This window comes from Urocampus carinirostris, chromosome 4 (genome assembly GCF_059441175.1).
Source record: "Urocampus carinirostris isolate Australia breed hairy pipefish chromosome 4, RoL_Ucar_1.0, whole genome shotgun sequence".
NCBI lineage: Eukaryota > Metazoa > Chordata > Actinopteri > Syngnathiformes > Syngnathidae > Urocampus > Urocampus carinirostris.
The window spans coordinates 997,158-1,016,837 of NC_142352.1; the positions used below are offsets into that span (position 1 = coordinate 997,158).

At 40.5% G+C, this 19,680-nt stretch overlaps 1 protein-coding gene across 1 annotated transcript in view; it reads right to left on the reverse strand.

The window, feature by feature from the left end:
- LOC148366607 (CD81 antigen-like) overlaps window positions 1-15,761 on the reverse strand; it is a 32,536-nt gene extending 16,775 nt beyond the window's left edge. Inside the window, exons 1-2 of the mRNA XM_088333407.1 lie at window positions 15,563-15,761; window positions 4,349-4,463 (exon numbers count right to left, since the gene is read on the reverse strand). Coding sequence (XP_088189533.1) covers window positions 4,349-4,463; window positions 15,563-15,628 — 181 coding nt within the window. The 5' untranslated portion in view covers window positions 15,629-15,761. The remainder of the gene's footprint in view (window positions 1-4,348; window positions 4,464-15,562) is intronic.
- Window positions 15,762-19,680: the final 3,919 nt, after the last annotated feature.

Below are 19,680 nucleotides of genomic sequence, written 5' to 3' on the forward strand. Positions count from 1 at the left end.
ATAGATAGATAGGATGAGATCTTTCTCGGATTACACGTGTAGAAAAATTAATTTTCCTGTCCCTAAAAATGGACAGAGGTTTATCTATGCATTTATGTCTCTACCGACCAAGTACCGCACCTGGTTGGTTTTAGATAGCGCCACCGTATGTTCGATTGAAGAAGTATTTCTTGTTCTTGTGTTTCTCATCGATTGTCCCATTAAAAAGACTCTGTGCTAAATTCAAGGAAAAATGATAACTATCCAAAGATTCAAGAAAATGCTTTCATCGGGTTGCACACCGACATCACAAAATGAATTTGATGATTTTTTGATCTAGTCTGTGTGTGTTTGGAGTCAGGAGGCGGCCATCTTACCAGGTTAGCCTCCGTGCCTGTCACTCGTACATATTAGCAAAACATTTGGCACCAATTTGCCACCTGAAGGTAGGGGGGCCCCAGCCAGCGCAACAAAAAGAATATAACTGGAAGGTTTTGGGGCCCGACACTTACTGCAGAGTTCTCTTGACAACTGGACCCAAACGCAAAGATGTTGAAATATTCTTATATGACTAAAGTTTGATATTGATTGATCGGTTGGTCGGATTCCTTAACCACCTGGGGAGTAGGAGCACCGTTTCCAGTGGTGTGTCTTGGGCATGTACAGCCTAGCGGCCGACATAGGTTTCCACCCGGACTCGAACCGGGGACCTTTCGGGTATGAGGCAAATGTGTTTAGCACTTGATATTGATAAAAGTGAAAAAAATGGAAAAACTTTAAAAATGAAGAGAAAAGCAAAGGGGAAAAAGCAAAGTGGCTGGAAGAGAGGAATAAAGACTCAGGAAAATAAACAAAGTATAAACATATCTGTAAAAACTGGAAACAAAAGACAAAAACGAGCTGGAAACAGCGAGGAAATCAAATTGATAAAAAAAGCAAAAAAAAAAAAAAGCTGGAAATTATTAAAAGGGTTGGAAGAAAAAAAACGGGAAGCTAAAAAAACAAAGCCATAAAAAAGCAAAAACTAAAATAAAAAAAGCTGGGGAAAAATGAAGAGCAACCAAAAACAGTAACGCTTGAAGAGAAAAATAAAAGCTGGAAAAAAAAAATTGAAAAAAAAAGTGCTAATTCAAACATGAATGAGAAAACTGGAAACAAAACATAAAAACAAGTTGGGAACAGCGAGGAAATTAAATTGATTAAAAAAAAAAAAATCAATAAAAAAACAAGCTGGGGATTATAAAGAGAAATAAAATGGAAGAAAAAACAAGAAGCTAAAAAACAAAGCCATAAGAAAGCAAAAACTAAAATGAAAAAGCTGGAAAAAAATGAAGAGCAATGAAAAACAGGAACACTTGAAGAGAAAATTAAAAGCTAGAAAAAAAATGTGGGAAAAAAATGCTAATTTTCACCCCAAAAAAAGGAAAAAACTGGTAACAAAAAGAAAGCCATAGCAATAAGGCGGAAAAAAATCTGTGGAAAGAACAAGAGCGAAACAAATAAATAAAGCCATGGGTGAAAAAGTGCACCACACCCATTAAAGCTAAAAATATAAAACGGCAGAGGGGAAAAAAAGAGCAAAAGTCTAAGAAGTTGAAAACCCAAGGGGAAAAGAAAGTCATAAAAACAAAAAAGAAAGCGCAAAAAACCCCGGAGGAAAAAAAGGAAAAGCAAAAGTCAATAAATCATTCAAATCGCATTGAGTGACACGTCATCTCGATTCAAACACTTGTCAGTTGCAATGACTGACGCGTGCCCGTAGATGGCGACACACCCCGGCAGTTTCTTTTCCCGCCACGTTCGGGGGATGTCGGTTTCCAGCGTTCGTACGCCTTTTTCAAGGACTTTCAAAGCCAATTTTCAAATTTTTCTGGTACCATTAAAAGAAGAAAACTTCAGTTATAAATAGATCGGCGATTTACACATCTTGATTTTGAAATCTTTGGTAAGCAGCTTCAGCGACAGACCGCTGTCACAGTCTGGTTCCGCGGACAGACTGAGGAGCTCATTTCCTCCTCATGCCATGAGGCTATTTAACTCCACCTGGGGGAGTAAAAGCCCACATGAAATATAACCCTATTTTTATTAAAGTGTGTATTTTATGTGGCAATATTTAAATACTCTATATCTACATGTTACATTGGGTAATTATGTATTCTATTTCTTTTATTTTATTATTTTATTTTTCACACAAGGATACTGCTGGAAGTGGAAAATTAGTATCTAGACATCTATCTCTATCCATCTGTTTAGACATTTATCTATCTGTCTATCTAGACATCTATGTCTATCTAGACATCTATCTATATATCTATCTCTATCTATCTAGACATCTATCTATATATACATCTATCTGTTTAGACATCTCTCTATTTCTATCTATTTATCTATTTCTATCTATCTCTCTATATCAATTTAGACATCTATCCATCTATATCAATTTACACATCTACCTATCTATCTCTATCTAGAAATCTATCTATTTAGACATCTACCTATCTATCTCTATCTATCTAGAAATCTATTTATTTAGACATTTATCTAGAAATCTATCTATTTGGACATATATCTATCTATCTATCTATCTCTCTATATCGATTTAGACATCTATCTATTTAGACATCTACCTATCTATCTCTATCTATTTAGACATCTATCTATTTAGACATCTACCTATCTAGAAATCTATTTAGACATCTATCTAGAAATCTATCTATTTAGACATATATCTATCTCTATCTATCTATTTAAACATAGATAGATAGCTATCCATCTGATTTGCGAATATGTTTGTGGATCCGACCAATACGTGAGTAACTATTCTCAGGACAAATGTCTTCCTGTATAGATGTTGGTTAAAAATGACAGTAATATATAGCTTCCGTTTTCAGTTACAGGAAGTCCCTTCATTTTTTTGCATAGCCTCTCATAAATGTCCAGAATTGATATGTAATCTCAGTACTAATACACATGTACACTGTTTAGGTGTAGCGTTCACCTGTCCGCGTGCTTTATAGGTGAATGCCTTACAAACTAATACCAGCTGCCGTTCATCGGGAGGGAAGAAGACACGCAATGGCATGGCGAAGCCCCCAGAGGGCCACGTGGACATCCTTTTGAAGCGGACGGGTTGAGAAACACGGCAACCATTTCGAGCATTTCCAAGCCAAATTCCAGCACTTCGCGATCCTTTAAAACACGACACCAAAGAGCTAGAAGCGCTAAACGGAAGCGGTTAAACGCTCACCTCCCTGATGGAGCCGTCGATAATGGACGTCTCGTCCGTCTTCATTGAGGAGACGGCGCAAGATGGCCGCCACTTAGCCGGGAAATCGATAGCTAAAGTCCGACGGGAGATGCTAAAAGGCGCCGCCGCTACTTCCTTAAGTGCTTACGTTGCCCTCAAATTCCGTTCCTCGCCATTTTCATTTTCTCTCCTCTTCCTTTTTACGGCATAAATGCAAACCCCAAGAAATTCTTCAATTGAAGCAAAATTGATTTTAGGGCGAAATTTCATTGGTACTAGATATAGATAGATATTTTATTTGTACTAGATATATATATTTCATTGGTACTAGATAGATTGATAGATATTTCATTGGTACTAGATCGATTGATAGATATTTTATTGGTACTATATAGTTAGATATTTCATTGGTGATAGATAGATAGCCTGCAACTCACCAATGCCAGATCCATTTCCAATGAAACGGATGACTGGGAGCTACAACTCGAGCTACATTTGGGACAGTTGCCTTTCAATCTTTGCGGACACATGGCTCTATTCAATTGCCGCTCTCTAAATTGCATTTTTTTTATTCTGAAAGGAGAAGCCCTCTTATATGATTGCACTTTCGTATAATGACAACAAAGTACACTTGTTCAACTGCATTTCTGTGTTCTGATTTGCAGATCTCTCGTTGTTATCTATGCTACAGCATTCTCTCCGTGTCACCGTCACAGTTCAAAGGCGGGGAGGAGGAGGGTTTCTGGCAACAAGCAGCCCAAACTAAAGACATTTTAGCAAAATTCTATGAAGACGCAGAATTTGTGGGAAAACAATTGACAAATCGGGCTATCGCGCGTTTCCGACTGCAAAAGCAGACGTCATTGGATCAGTTTTTCAACAGTCGTGAAGCAAAAAGATAAATACATACTATTATATGAACATACATCTTATGTTTATTGCGCGGTCCTCTCATTTTAGTATGGATTTGTTTCCTGTTGTGATTTATTAAAAAACATCAAATCGGCTCGGAACGGATTAGCCCATTTACACACAAAAGGCGTCTCGACTTACAAAGTTTTCAGGTTACAAACTCCCAGAAGGGATCAAATTGGGTAGCAGATAGAAAGCGAGGGTACGTACTGATGTAGAAGGTCCCGGGCGCTTGCTGTCCGTCCAACTGGATCTCCAGCAGGCTGCTGGTCTTGGGTTCGTGCCGCAGCCACAGGGCCACGCCCAGGATCACGCAACCCGCCAGCTGAGGAAAGACGCCGGAAGAAAAAAAAGAGAGGAAACTGATTAGAGGAGCGAATGATCGAATATAAATGAGAAAACAAAAGACACAAACAGAAAAGAAATACTATAAATATGGAAAAGTTTCAATAACAAATAATGTTTCAATATAATATAAAAAGAAATATAACTAAAGATCAAATTAATAATAATAATATACATGTCAAATAAAAATATGACTAGAACAAAATCAATATATACAATACAAATATTAAGATGAATTAAAAAAAATAAGAAAAAATAAAACAAAAATAAAAAATTACAAATCATTTCAAAAAAATAAAAAATAATGTTTCAGTATAAAATAAAAACAAATATAAAGATCAAACCAATAATGATGATATCGTGTTAAAATAAATACAAATATGAATAAAACTAAATCAATATATATACAATACAAGTATAAAATGAATTAAAGAATAAGAATAAATAAAACATAAAAATAAAAAATGCCAATAATTTATAAAAAATAATGTTCAGTATAAAATAAAAACAAATATAAAGATGAAACCAATGATGATAATATACTGTTAAAATAAATACAAATATGAATAAAACTAAATTCATATATATATATATATATATATATATATACACACACACACATATACTGTATAATACAAATATAAAATGAATACAAAATTAAGAAAAAAATAAAACATAAAAATAAAAAATACAAATCATTTAAAATAAATGGACAAAAGACTATCAAATAAATACAAATAAATCAAAAGAGAGATATAAATAAATCTCAAATAAAAAACAGAAATCAATAAAAGCATTCTAATAAAAACACGCAGATAAATAAAAATGAAAAAAGGGAAAAAAGAAAACATCTCAAATAAAAAAAGAGAAATAAATAGAAAACAAAGAGAAAGAAAAACATAATATGACAAACATTCAGTATATATCAATAAAACGCAAATAAAAATATCCCCAAAACATCTTTTAGAAGCCCTTATCGCCAAGCGCGTGAGCGACAACGGAAGCGGTGATGATCGGGGTCGCCCGTCCCCGGAGGGCGGCGGTTGCCGTGACGACGCCCATTCCGGACCCGACTCCCGAGCGACGTTCCGGAGCCCGCTTGCTGCCCGGCAACTCCGCCGTGGCGCCAGACAACGCCGTGCGTACGAGCGCGGGAGCGCGAAAAGCGTACGGGCGCGCGAGCATACGAGCGCAAAAGCACACGAGTACACGAAGACACAGACACACAAACGCACGAGGACAAAAACACACAAGCTCACAAGCATACAAGCGCAAAAAGCATACAAGCATATCAGCAAACAAGCATACGAGCGCACAGGCATACAAACACACAGGCATACGAGCGCAAAAGCATACAAGCATATCAGCAAACAAGCACACAGGCATACAAACACACAAGCATACGAGTGCAAAAGCATAAAAGCATATTAGCATACAAGCACACAGGCACACAAACGCACAAGCGCAAAAACACGCAAGCATACAATCATATGAGCAGACAACATACAAGTGCACAGTCATACGAGCACACAAACACACAAGCATACGTTCGCACAGGCATATGAGCACACAAGCATACGAGCGCAAAAGCATACGAGCATACAATCATAAGAGCAGACAACATACATGCGCACAAGCACGCGAGCATACGAGTGCAAAAGCATACAAGCAAACAATCATATCAGCAGACAACATACAGGCGCACAGGCATACGAGCACACGAACACACAAGCGCAAAAGCATATGAGCATACAATAATAAGAGCAGACAACATACAAGCGCACAGGCATACAAGCACACAAACATACAAGCATACGAGCGCAAAAGCATACGAGCATAAAATCATAAGAGCAGACAACATACAAGCGCACGAACACACAAGCATACGAGTGCAAAAGCATACGAGCAAACAAGCGCACAGGCGTAAAAGCGTACGAGCGCACCAGCACACGAGCACACGCGGGAATTCCCATCAAAACTATTCCGAGGTCTGCGAGACGCTCGTAAACATCCTTGTTGACTCAAAAGGAAAAATAAAGCTCCCAAAAGTGCGCCCGTCCCTAACCTCGACGAAAAATCCAAATCACGTTCCTGGATGACAGTCGCTTTATTTTGAAAGCCGGCTCGCGTCCCCCCATAAAAATGGCACTTTTCACCGAGCATCAAAGGAGCACAAAACTCGCAGTAGAGCACAGGGAGATGGAGACCCTGATGGAGACCCCGCCTCACCATGTTTTCACTTTACAACGCTGTTCCTGCGTATGACAAGTTCCCTCTCTAAGATGCTCGTCTGCTATTGGTCCGCAGCAAATAAGATGCCGGTCTGCTGAAATGCTATTGGCTGAACTTCCTCCCACAATGCCTTTCTCTCTCCTCCTCCAATTTAGAACGTTGCAAAACAAACTTTTGAGTTGTGTCACGTCGGGTCCCGAGGCTAGCGATGATGCTAAAGAGAGAAGCTAAAACATTTTGGGGAAAAAAAGCTCGTTATGATGAAAAAAATACGAAGAAGGCACGTCGCTGTAAGCAATCGACAACCGGGACTGCGATAAAACAAAATAAGGCGGCGTGTCGTACGAGCAGGGCGATCCTAGCGAGCGGAGGGTTTCAAATCAGTATTTTCATTTGAATAGGCCTTCTCATCCCCGGTCTGCATTTGCCTGCTACTCCACTCTACCAGCACACAGAACACCGTCATTGTTTTAATCTTTCAATGTATATTCGTTGAAAGTTGTTTATGATATGCATGTATATTGCACAGAAGTAGAGCTTACATTATTTTGTTCTTATATCGTTATTTAAGGCACCATAGATTCAGAAGCCATAAGCTAAATAGCATTAGCTTCCCGCTACACGGACTGAGACATTTTTTCGAGACTTCCTTCTTCAGTGGGCCGAAATAAAGCCTCATTTGTGACTGATGGCTTGGCCATCTGTTGCTGGCACATTCCTGGATAGGGGGGGTTGAGGGGCCGGCCCCCCCCCAATTATAAGACGGCGAAAACGGCCCTCGAGACGGTCGTCCGGGCCACGCCCACCCGGGGTCACGTGGACCAATGGGAACGCGGCGCCCGCAGACATGACCAAGCTGGGCTCTCTGACAGAATGTGGGGCATGTGGGCAGGGGGGAGGGGGGGGATGTGGCCTGTTTGGGGGGGGGATGGGGGTTGACCACCCGGGGTTCCCCTCCCTTCGCTAGCGGTTCATCGTGCTCAAAGGTCCAAAGGGACGCGAGTTTTTGCGTTTCTCGCGTACATTTCAAATTTGTCCGCCAGGATGCTAGATCTATGTATATGTCTAGATACATGTCTGGATAGATGGATGGGTAGAAGTCTAGATAGATACATGTCTAGATGTCTAGATAGATAGATATCTAGATGTCTAGATAGATAGATATATAGATGTCTAGATAGAAAATTGTCTAGACAGATAGATGTCTAGATATCTATCTATCCATCTATCTAGTCATCTATCTATCGTTGTTTCTATACAAGGACTTCAAATGAGAGTTCAGGTCTCCTTGAATCAGAGTGGCTCTTAGATAGATAGATAGATGTCTAGATAGATGGATACTTTATTCATCCCGGTAGGGAAATTCCCACTTCCAGCAGTATCCTTGTGTTGAAAAATGAAATAATAGAATAAAAGATATAGAATACAAAAATACCCAATATAACCTGTTGCTATTGTGCTACATAAAAAACATCGTCCGCAAGTAGGGCAGAGTGTGTAGATTTTATTATGCATTACAGGTCGGTGGTTCGCGCCCCGGCCGAGTCATTCCTAAGACTTAAAAAGTGGTCGGCGGCGCCCTCTGTTGGCTGCGGCTGCATCGGCTCGCTACAACGGGTCAGGTGCAATCGACATTTCGTTCTGTGTACATTGTTACACAGAATGACAATACAAGGAAATTATTATTATTATTATTATTTGCTAAGCAGCTAGTGGCGTTATAAGTCTTTGGTACCGCCCGTAATCATGGTAAATGTCAACTCTCTACCAGATAAGACCGACAAACTGGCTGTGCTGGTGAAAAACATCAAAGCGTACGGAGAGTGCAGTTTGCTGTGCTTTACCCGGATGCTAACGTGGAGCTACCTGGCTTCAGCAATGTTAGCGAGTTCACCTGTCTTTGTCTGCCCTATCTACATGAACACGAGGCAGTGTAACCCTGGGCACAAAGATTTCCATCTGCCGCAGGGACGTCCAACTTTTGGCCTAGCGTGTGACGTCATCCACTCCGCTGTTGCTAAACTACAACACAGCACCCCGAGGCCATCCTGTTCATCTGTTCATAAACAACAAAAAGATACTGCTGGAAGTGTGAATTTCCCTACGGGGATGAATCAAGTATCTATCTATCATTTCCAATCATTCTGAGATAATATTCATGTTCTAACCTTATTATGACCGTCAGAAATGCATTTTTCCCCTGCTATTGACCAACATGGACGCCAACGACAGTGTTCGGAGTCACAGAGTCTAGAAAACAATTTCTAGGTTGCAAGAAAATGGAGACAAGCCAAAAAGGCACAGCAATTTCCCGCTCAGAGCAATAATAGTCAGGGAGACTGAGAAGATAAGTGCCTAAAAGCAGATTTTTGTTACTGGAACGACTTCATCATCCCCAAGACGACAGGAAGAGCCGCGCTTGGATTGGCCCCTTGAGTGCAAAACATCAGAGTGGAAAAAAACAAAGTTATTTATGTACCGGATGAGTTCTAAGTTATTCATTTTTATAAACAATATCATTATCATGCATATATACAGTATATAAAAGAGAGAGTCAGAGATAAGAACGCGAGTGAGATATACTGGACTGTCTCAGAAAATGAGAATATTGTGATAAAGTTCTTTATTTTCTGTAATGCAATTAAAAAAACAAAAATGTCATACATTCTGGATTCATTACACATCAACTGAACTATTTCAACCCTTTTATTATTTGAATATTGCTGAATTTGGGTTACAGCTTAAGAAAACTCAAAAATCCTATCTCAAAATATTAGAATATCATGAAAAAGTATACAAGTAGGCTATTCAACTAATCACCTGAATCATCTAATTAACTCGAAACACCTTGCGAGGGTTTCCTGAGCCTTAAAAACAATCAGCTTGGTTCAGTAAACTAAATCACAAGTATGGGGAAGACTGCTGATCTGACTGCTGTCCAGAGGACCATCATTGATACCCTCCATCAAGAGGGTAAGACACAAAAAGAAATTTCTCAAAGAGCAGGCTGTTCACAGAGTGCAGTTTCAAAGCATATCCACAAAAAGTCTGTCGGAAGGGAAAAATGTGGCCGGAAACGCTGCACAACCAAGAGAGATGACCGCAGCCTTAACAAAATTGTGGAGAAGAGCCGCTTCCAGAATTTGGGGGAGCTTCAAAGACAGTAGGCTGAAGCTGCAGTCCAGGTATCAAAAGCCACAGTTCACAGACGTGTCCGGGAAATGGGCTACAATAGCCGTATTCCCGTGGTCGAGCCACTTCTGAACTCGAGACAACGGAAGAAGCGTCTGACTTGGGCTACGGAGAAGAAGCGCTGGACAGTTGCAGAGTGGTCCAAAGTCCTCTTTTCAGACGAAAGCAAGTTTTGCATTTCATTTGAAAGTCAAGGCGCCAGAGTCTGGAGAAAGGCTGGAGAGGAGCAAAATCCAAGTTGCTTGGAATCCAGTGTGAAGTTCCCACAGTCAGCAATGGTTTGGGGAGCCATGTCAGCTGTTGGTGTTGGTCCACTGTGTTTCATCAAGTCCAGAGTAAATGCAACTGTGTACCAAGAGATTTTAGAGCACGACATGCTTCCATCTGCTGAAAAGCTCTATGGAGATGAGGATTTCATTTTCCAGCATGATCTGGCACCTGCCCACAGTGCCAAAACCACCAGTAACTGGTGCACTGACCATGGCATCACTGTCCTTGATTGGCCCGCTAATTCCCCTGACCTGAACCCCATCGAGAATTTGTGGGGTATAGTTAAGAAGAAGATGAAAGACACCAGACCTACAAATGCAAATGAGCTGAAGGCCGCTATCGAAGCATCCTGGGCATCAATAACACCTCAGCAATGCCACAGGCTGATTGCCTCCATGCCACGCCGGATTGATGCAGTAATCCGTGCAACCAAGTACTGAGTGCATCAATGGACATTTTCAAATGTTTGATTTAGTTTTGCTGTTATAAAATTATTTTTTGACTTGGTCTGAGGAAGTATTCTAATATTTTGAGATAGGATTTTTGAGTTTTTTTCAGCTGTAAGCCAAAATCAGCAATATTCAAATCATAAAAGGCTTGAAATAGTTCAGTTGATGTGTAATGAATCCAGAATGTATGACATTTTTGTTTTTTTAATTGCATTACAGAAAATAAAGAACTTTATCACAATATTCTCATTTTCTGAGACAGTCCAGTACATGTATCCACTGAAGGATTTTTAAATTTTATTTAACTGACTATAAGGGATTTTTCAAATGACAGTTATTGATTGCAATGAAGATTTTTCACAGGCTGAAGTTCAAGGACAGGTCGCGCCGTTCCGAGTGTGGAGTGTTCTGGCTGGGGAATTTTGATAGAGGGGCGCTGACGCTGTTTTGATAAACGCTTGGCATTGTTTTGAGCTGATATGAGTTTCCTTTAGACGTGGCGGCGCCTTTCGGCGAGGAGGTGGTGAAGCTGGCACCTGACCCGCCCCATGAGGGGGCCTTCGTGACGCACCGGTCAGACGAGGTGGGGGCCACGTGGGGAGTTCCTGGCCCGCCCGTGGGGGGTGGCCGACGCCCGGACATGTGAAAAGACGGAAGTAGAGACGGAAGAAGAGAGATGGGAGAATGAGAGGGAGGCTCGACGAAGACTAATTCGACAATAATTTGGCTAATTCGATAGAATTCACTTAGTTAAATAATTTAAGAAAATAAATCTGCCCCCGTGTGAAAATGCCGGCTATGTTCATTTTCCCATGAAGAAACGAGCATGCATTGTAAGGAGAATGAAGTTTGTGTTTGGTTAATGGAGTCAGATAACTCATTCGAACAATTTGGCAAACGTTACATTTTAATAGTTTTTTTCCCTAACACCACCCAAATCATATCCGAATGACCATCTCTTCCATTTTGTTTTGAAATAAAATATTTATTAATTTTATGACATCGTCAACCTTTTTTTTCAAGTTTGACTATAATATTATTTTGTTTTTTTTCCCAGAAAAAAAAACAGAAATACATAGAAAGACCAAAAATAGTTTTCAGGTTTTTTTAATCAAAACAAATAAATAACACAATAATAATTGAACAAATTTATGAGCAACTTTATTTTTTGCAGGGCAATCTTAGACAGCTTCATTCTCTAGTACACAGGTGTGAAAGAGGCGGCCCGCAGGCCAGATCAGGCCCGCTAAGGGATTGAATCCGGCCCGCGAGACAACACTCAGCGAAGCGCAAGAGAAAAACAAGCTGCAGGTTGAAATATGTCCACTTGATGTTGCCAAAGCCAGGTGCCTCCAACAAAGACACTCTACTTGTATTTATTTCTCTCTCTTTCTTTTCCACCCCTTTTCTCCTACTCTGTCTCTTTTTCTCTTCCTTTGTTGCTCTTTGTCTTTTTCTCTCTCTGTGTCTTTCAACCTCTTTTGCTCAAACTTCCTTTTTTCCTTTTCTCTCTTTCTCTCTTCCCACCCTTTGCACTTTCTTTTCTCTTTTCTCTCCTTCTGTCTTTGGATTTCTTTCTTCCTCTCCCTTTCTTTTCCCCCTCTCTCACAACTTTTTATCTTTTGTTTCTCACGCTCTCTCCCTATCTCTCTTTTACTTTCTTTGTCCCGCCCTCTCTCCTTTTCCCTCCCCCTTTCTCTTTTATTTATCTCTCTTTTTCTTTCTCTTTAATCTACAAGTCTGGCCCCCGACAGAATGTTTGTTCTATCGTGTAGCCCCCCCGCCGAGTTAAAATGAGTCTGACAGCCCTGCTCTAGTACCTCCTGAGCAAATAATTAGGAAATAAACGAAAACATAAAGGTTGAACTCCAGGCTCCTCTGAGTTAAATGTTGAAGTGCCCTTGGGCAAGACACTTAACCTCCAAACCCCTAATAAGCAGGTAGTTGCCTTGCATGGCTGACTCCCTATTGGTGTGTGAGTGTGTGAATGGGTAAGTGTGAAGCACATTGTAAAGCGCTTTGGGAGGTCTTCATTGACTTGAGAAGCGCTAGAGAAATGCAGACCATTTACCATTTAGCATCTTGATTATCCTCAAAACGTTTGGAGGCTGACTCCCAATTGGTGTGTGAGTGTGTGTGTGTGTGTGTGAATGGGAAAGTGTGAAGCACATTGTAAAGCGCTTTTGCACTGACTTGAAGAGCACTATAGAAATGCAGACTATTTATTTATTTATTTATTACCGCAGCAGTCCGGCAACACGCGAGACAACGGTGGCAGCCCTCCGGCACAGCAATCTATCACCATGCTCAACAACTACATTCTGTCTCTTCAGGAGATGGCGCAGTTGTCAGTGATTTTGATTGATCCCACTTTTGATCCCGGTTGGGTATCGGATGTCACTTGTATATTATTTTACTGACATTAATAATATTTTATATTAAAAACACAAAAATGGCAAACTTCAAAGAATTCTGACCCTATTCTAGCACTTTTTAAGCACTTTCAAAGTAAATATTTCCAATTTCTCATCTTGGTCTCTTAACCTGTTCTCTTGGGTGGGACACATAGGGGGTGATGAAGCGTAACACGACAATGCTACAGAAACTAATGCAGGCTGCCGTTAATCACGAGGGAAAAAATCCAATGGCAAAGCCAAGCCACCAGAGCAGGCATGTCGGCGTCCTTTTTAAGCATTCTCGATTTATTTTTCTACGTTCATTGCGTGGTCTGTCGAGTCACGATGGCTGAAAACATGACAACAATTTCAAGCATTTACGCACACTTTAAATTCGAGCAATTTTAAAACACAACATTGAAATTCAAACTTTTTCAAGGATTTTGAAGCGCCCAAAGTGACCCTGTTCATGAATGCAACATGTTTCTTGCAAATATGGGAGAGTTCAATTTATAGGATAGGAGCAAACTGTATTTTCACGCCCATAAGTCTCGGATTTTTTTCCAATTTTAGGACGTGCGGGGACGGAGACCAGTTCGGTGGCCTAAGGGTTGGGCGTATGCTCCTGAGAATAGGTCACAGGTTCGAGCTTTGGCTGAGTCAAGACTTTCGAGATTTTTGGGTGAAATCCCAAGTTTTTGTCACATCGTTCACGCGGGGGAGGAAGGGTGACTCCACACGTAAAGCGTCAATTATTTAAGGAAGTACTCATGGATGTTTGCAAGTTGGTGGAAGCTGAAAACGAACCCCGGCAAGTTTTTATCGGTGTGTCAATCAATACCTAAATAAACCACAACCAACCTCAAAATGGGTGCGCCTACAGTGTGTTAATTTCTATAATAGAACGAGACAGAGACTGCGCCCCCTATGGGTAAGAAAATACGGCACTTTCGTTCTATTTTCACAGCTAAGGCTTTATTAAAATGTGCTCTCCGTTGCTAATCTTAAAAAAAGTTCATTTTACCAACTCAAGATACGGTTAGCTGGATTTTGCGCTGCTTCCGGATTCCATTTAGCGCCTCACATTAAAAAGCAGCGCTTTTAGAATTGCAAAAAACGCGACAAAACTTCTCGACGACGACTAAAACAGAGAGTGGAAAGAAGGAATCACGGATGACTCAGTGGGAAAGCCCACAAAATTCCAGCCTTGACCAAGGAGGACTCTTGGACAGATCACATGACAACATAACAAGGCAACGGGTGGGTGGAATGGGCCAAAATAACACGGCAACACACACCCAGACCGTCACGGACGAGACAAAATTAACCACAGGCTTCAAAACGGAGCCACAAAAACGTCATAAAAAAGGGTTTTTCACGTTGAATCACGTGTTCCAAACTCCAGCTATAAGAGAGCAGGATCTTAGCACCGCCCGCTTCCAGAACCCGCATGACAACACCATGACAATAATCACAAGTGGGAGGAGCCAATCTCACACAACCAAACACCTTCATGGATGCGAGAAATCTAACAGCCGGCTTCAAAATAAATTGTTTTTAACAGAGACGAAGCAGGACTCTTTCACCGCCTACTCCCACAAAATGCACAACAACACGATAACAATAGAAAAAGTGGGAGGAGCCAACCTAAAACAAAATACACACGGATGAAACAAATGCAATGGCCAGCATCGAAATAGCGAGCGTGAAGCGTCACCAAGCAGGACTCTTTCACCGCCCGCTTGCACAAATCGCACAACAACACAACAATAACAACAACAACAGGTGGGAGGGGCCATCTTGACACAACAAATTATTCACCGATGCAGAAAAAATAAACCCCCTTCAAAATGGCGACAGCAAAAACAAAAAACGATTAATCACAAGTGGGCAACACACATTCATGCCACTCACGCAAAAGGGTGTGGTCGTGTGACGTCACTGGGGAGGAATATCGGGGTGCGTTTATGGATTTGAAAATGGAGGAAAATGACAAAAACAAACTTAACCTAAAGAAATAAAATGGCTTGGAGTGAAACACACAGTAGAAAAGCAAAAAAATATACAACAAAGGGTAATGCCTTTAAATTCAAATATTTATAACATACACAGTCAAAACATATGACGACGACTCTAAAAATAACGGACACTCGTAAACGCAACGCACGTGACAAAATCAATGGAATTCACTTAGTCGAATCGATTTTAAGACAACTAATCAGAAATGTCACAATTTCAACGCACGTCGACGATTTATGTATATAAAAAAACGCAAATTTGAGTGAGTCGTGAATCCGTTATCCGCCTAACGGCTTCGTTAATTCTGCGGAATGTCGTTTTATCGGCGTTGGCGCGAATACATTAGCAACGGTCGTAAATCAAAGTCTAGCCTTCCAGAGCAAGACCCCCTGCAAGGATTTTCCTCCTTTTCGAAAACAACGGCCTGTAATATGGCGAAATACCACACGAAGGAGGCGCTATTTACAAAAAAAAACAATCAAAATATTCGGGGAAAAAACACTCTTGTTTTTTTCTCTTACCCAGAAGATGAAATTGAAGAAGAAAAGCAGATATTTGATGCATTTGGTGCAGCCTTCGACGCCCATTTTGACACTGGAATCTTTCACAAAGGAGTTTGAGATAACGGGACGAAGATTCGGACGATTTGCAAACTCGAAGGAGAAGAAAAAGCAAAAGCACACCAACAAGAACAGACTGCTTGGGAGACGCCCCGCCCTACCCCGCCCCGCTCTTCTTTCACCCCGCCCCCTTTCAAGCGACTTCCGGTTGGGAAATGGCAAGTGAGGCTCATCCGGACTTTTCACCTCTCATTTTCTTGTTTTACCCTTTTAAAATACATTAATTAGTTCCACACACTGACCACAGTGTCACCAAAAGTCACAAAAATATATTTTGGACTCGTTATAGACACATGAAAAGACCAAATGGAAGTGATACATGAGAAATTAAAACTACAACTCCCAGAATGCACATTAGTGGTGGCGCTGCGCTCCTCCATATGCTGGTGAAAATATCACTGTTTTGGGGTCCATTCCATATAATTACGACCTATTATTCCTATATCATATACTTTATTCATTCATTGTTTTCAAATTTAACAACCATGACGTGAAACTAGGCTGCAAAGATAACACGTTTTACATGCTGAAAAAGAGACTACGATTCCCATAATGCACGGCGGTGGCGTGGTGCTGCTCCGTGACGGCGAAAATGTTACATTTTGGGCTCATTCGGTGTAGCTGTTGCTTCTATTCAATTTATTATCTTAAAATAGTATCATTTATTCTCTGTATGACTCTGGAACATATATAGAAAACTATTTTGCCATGGTAATTGGAGTCTTCGATTCCCAGAATGCACAGCGGCGGCTCCTCCATGGCAGTGAAAAGTTGACATTTTGTGCTGATTTGGTGAAGTTGTTGCCTTAATGTGACTGTCTTTACATTATATAGTTTATTTATTAGGAAGAAGCTGGGCAGCATGAAAAAAAACACATTTCGCAATGCTAATAAAAACTTCGATTCCCAGAATACACCGCTTCACTCCCACATATGTGAGTGATTTTTTTCTTGCCTTTTGAACTCCGATAAAAATAAAAAATAAACTGCGATATTTTTTCAATTTCCTCCTCATACAACTAGTTTTGGCTGTGCAGATGTGTTCTTGATTGTGAATGGATATAAATTGCTTGAACTGACACATGCTAAGGTTCTAAAAACTACTGGTCCCAGAAGGCACAGTTTCGAGATTATATTTTACCGCAGCAAATGGCAAATGTAGCAACTTTTACCACATAAACGCTTAATTTCCCATTGTAAATATTCTCACTTTGAAAGAAGATTGTGTGTACGGATAGATGTAGTTTTAAAACAATCCAAATAAGCGAAAAGAGGCGCACAGGCGGTTGATACTACAACTCCCACCATGCATTGTCACAACTGCTCACATTGGCTTAACAGATCAATGTGTAAATAACGTCGTTTTTGTAAAAAATGAAAAACCTGGGGTAAAATAAAATGTAATAAATTAGCCACATTTATATATCAGTGGGCTTTTTCACTCTTATACGTAATTAAAATGAGAAAAATGGATTTGGTTGTTAGTGTCACTCTTCCTGAATAGACAGAAATAAAAGTATGACTGTAAATTCTGGACTACTGCACCTGATTAAAATAAAAACATGTGCAAATTTAAGGAAGAAACTCAGCTTTATTTTCTTACAAGCTGCAATGGATTTTAAGCCTAAAAGATTTTATACATTTGACAATAAAGGATTTTATAAGATTGACTTCAAGTTACGTGTATTCAGTTTAATGCAATAAAGATATTTACTGACTGTGCTTCAATTCAATGTACAATAAAAGGGCAGGGCAGGCTGTGTGAAATGCATAAGTTGCAGATGTTTTGTCTAGGATGAGTCGCACTTTTGATAACAGGATTCGTGGATTTCCATACGCAGAAGGACCTGACATCGGGGCGCTGTCGTGTGAAATTGTTGAACACAGGCAGCTGCCTTGGCGCGCCCATGGGAGAAGCCAACACTCCATCTTGCAGGGATAAGATAACGAATAAGAGAAAGCTAAAGTTAACTGCAGATGACACATAGCCAATAGGGGAATAGTAGGATGTCTTTGCTTTGTTTGTTGAAATGTATAAATGATCCTGGGCAACTCGGGGGGGAGGGGGATTTCGTCTCCTGTTGGATGCACTTGGATCCGTTGTGAGGAATAAATCCGCCCCCGTGTGTAATTGCCGGCTTCCTGGTCATTTTTCTCTCAAAACGAGCGCGCATAATTGTTGGATGAATTTAGGTTGTGTTTGGTTAATGGAGTCAGATAACGAATGCCAACAATTTGGCAAACGGTACATTTTTATAGTTAAAATTCCAACAAGCCCCAGGCTTAAACATTTATAAAAATCAACATATTCACATTCATTTCGTACATTTTTTTAAAAATCAGCGGGGAAATGTCTAGTACAGTAAAGTAACATACCGTGCAACGATTAACACAGAGTTGGTGGATACAACCGGAATGTTTGATGTTTGAGCTTACATTACTCATAGTCCAGTGTTTTTCCCGAATTGCTCAGTCCGCTATACTCGTCGTTCAACTGATTAAATTTCCCTGGCTTTTGAATATGCTCCAACTGGAAGGGTTCAGCCACGTGAAGTGTCTTCGGAGTCAGATTTCAGTTTCATAAATGTTGAAACCTGACAGCCTCGCAAAAAAAAAAAAAAAATACGCCGCATCGTATCGTAAGCGGGAGTGTTTAAAACAAAGAAGAAAAATTGTAGTCTGGAATTTCCGGTGTACTTTATAAGAAATATTGAAATCAACTAACAAGGTGCATGGACTCCCATTGAGTCCATGAGTACCAGGCGCCGTTGAGCAAGAAGGAATTCGTCTCCATTTGGCAGTTTACATTTGAGGAGAGCAAAAAAATGCCTTTTGGGCCATTCCCCAAATCAAATCTGACCTTGAGGCTATTTTTTTTTCTGTTATGCTTCTGCAACTCTGTCGTCATTAGAAATAGTATCACCTAAAGTCTGCGGAGGAGGTAACGTGGCACACCATTGTGGTGGGGATCCAGTTACAATATAGTGTGAAAAAGCAAACTACAACAAAAGAAATACTTGCCAGAATGGTCTTCATGTAAAGATCCTGGAAAAAAATGTATGTATATATATATATATATATATATATATATATATATATATATATGTATATAAAATGTCATTCAGACAGACTGAGGAGATCATTTCTTCCATGAGGCTCTTTAACCCCACCCGGGGGAGTAAAAGCCACCCAACACAAAATCGGTTAAAAAAAGCAAAAGGCAAACACATGCAAGTTATTGAACTTCCATTTTTTAGCAGTAAAGTCACTTCACGTTAGCAAACCAAGTGTCATTTTGGCGCCAACTGCCTCGGACTCTGATTGGCTCCCTGTCACTATTCAAACCCACGTTTATCTGTCACCTGTTGTCGGTCCGTCTGCGAAGCTCGGTTTATTCCAGGCAAGCTTTTCGACCCTGACTCTCTCCTGTTTTTGCTCCCGTCTGTTCCCCGGTTTCGAGCCGTTCTTTGATCCTGACCACCTCTCCTCTCCCGGCTTACGACTCGTTTCCGACCACGTTTTTGCTCTCCTGTCCCGGCTACTGTCCCGGTTTTTCCGTTCCTGACACCGCTATCGCTCGCCACGGAAGTCCCACTTCCTCGTTCAGAGCGACCTGCTTCCCGCGTCCAGCGATCACCGGGTGCAACCCTTTCCTTTCTTTTAATAAAACTAGCGTAACGCAAGTGGGTTCTGTCTCCGTTCTGGTCCTGACACCAAGTCACATTTCAGTATTTTTTGGTCCTGATAAGCAATCAAAATGTGACGGATAGTTAGCACTCAGTTAGCTTAGTATAGCCTAGCTAGCAGCTAATCTGTTTTAAACAAATAACAGCTTAGTAGTTGACATTTTTTTCATAACTTTACGTTTAACCCTGGGGATCACCACAACAGAAACGCTGTACTGAAAATGCTTTTAGGGGCGGAATAGTCAGCATACTGCTAGCTTCGCTAGCATAGTTTAGCTAGCAGCTAATCTGTTTTATACAAAAAACTGCTTAGTAGTTGACTTTTTAAAAAAA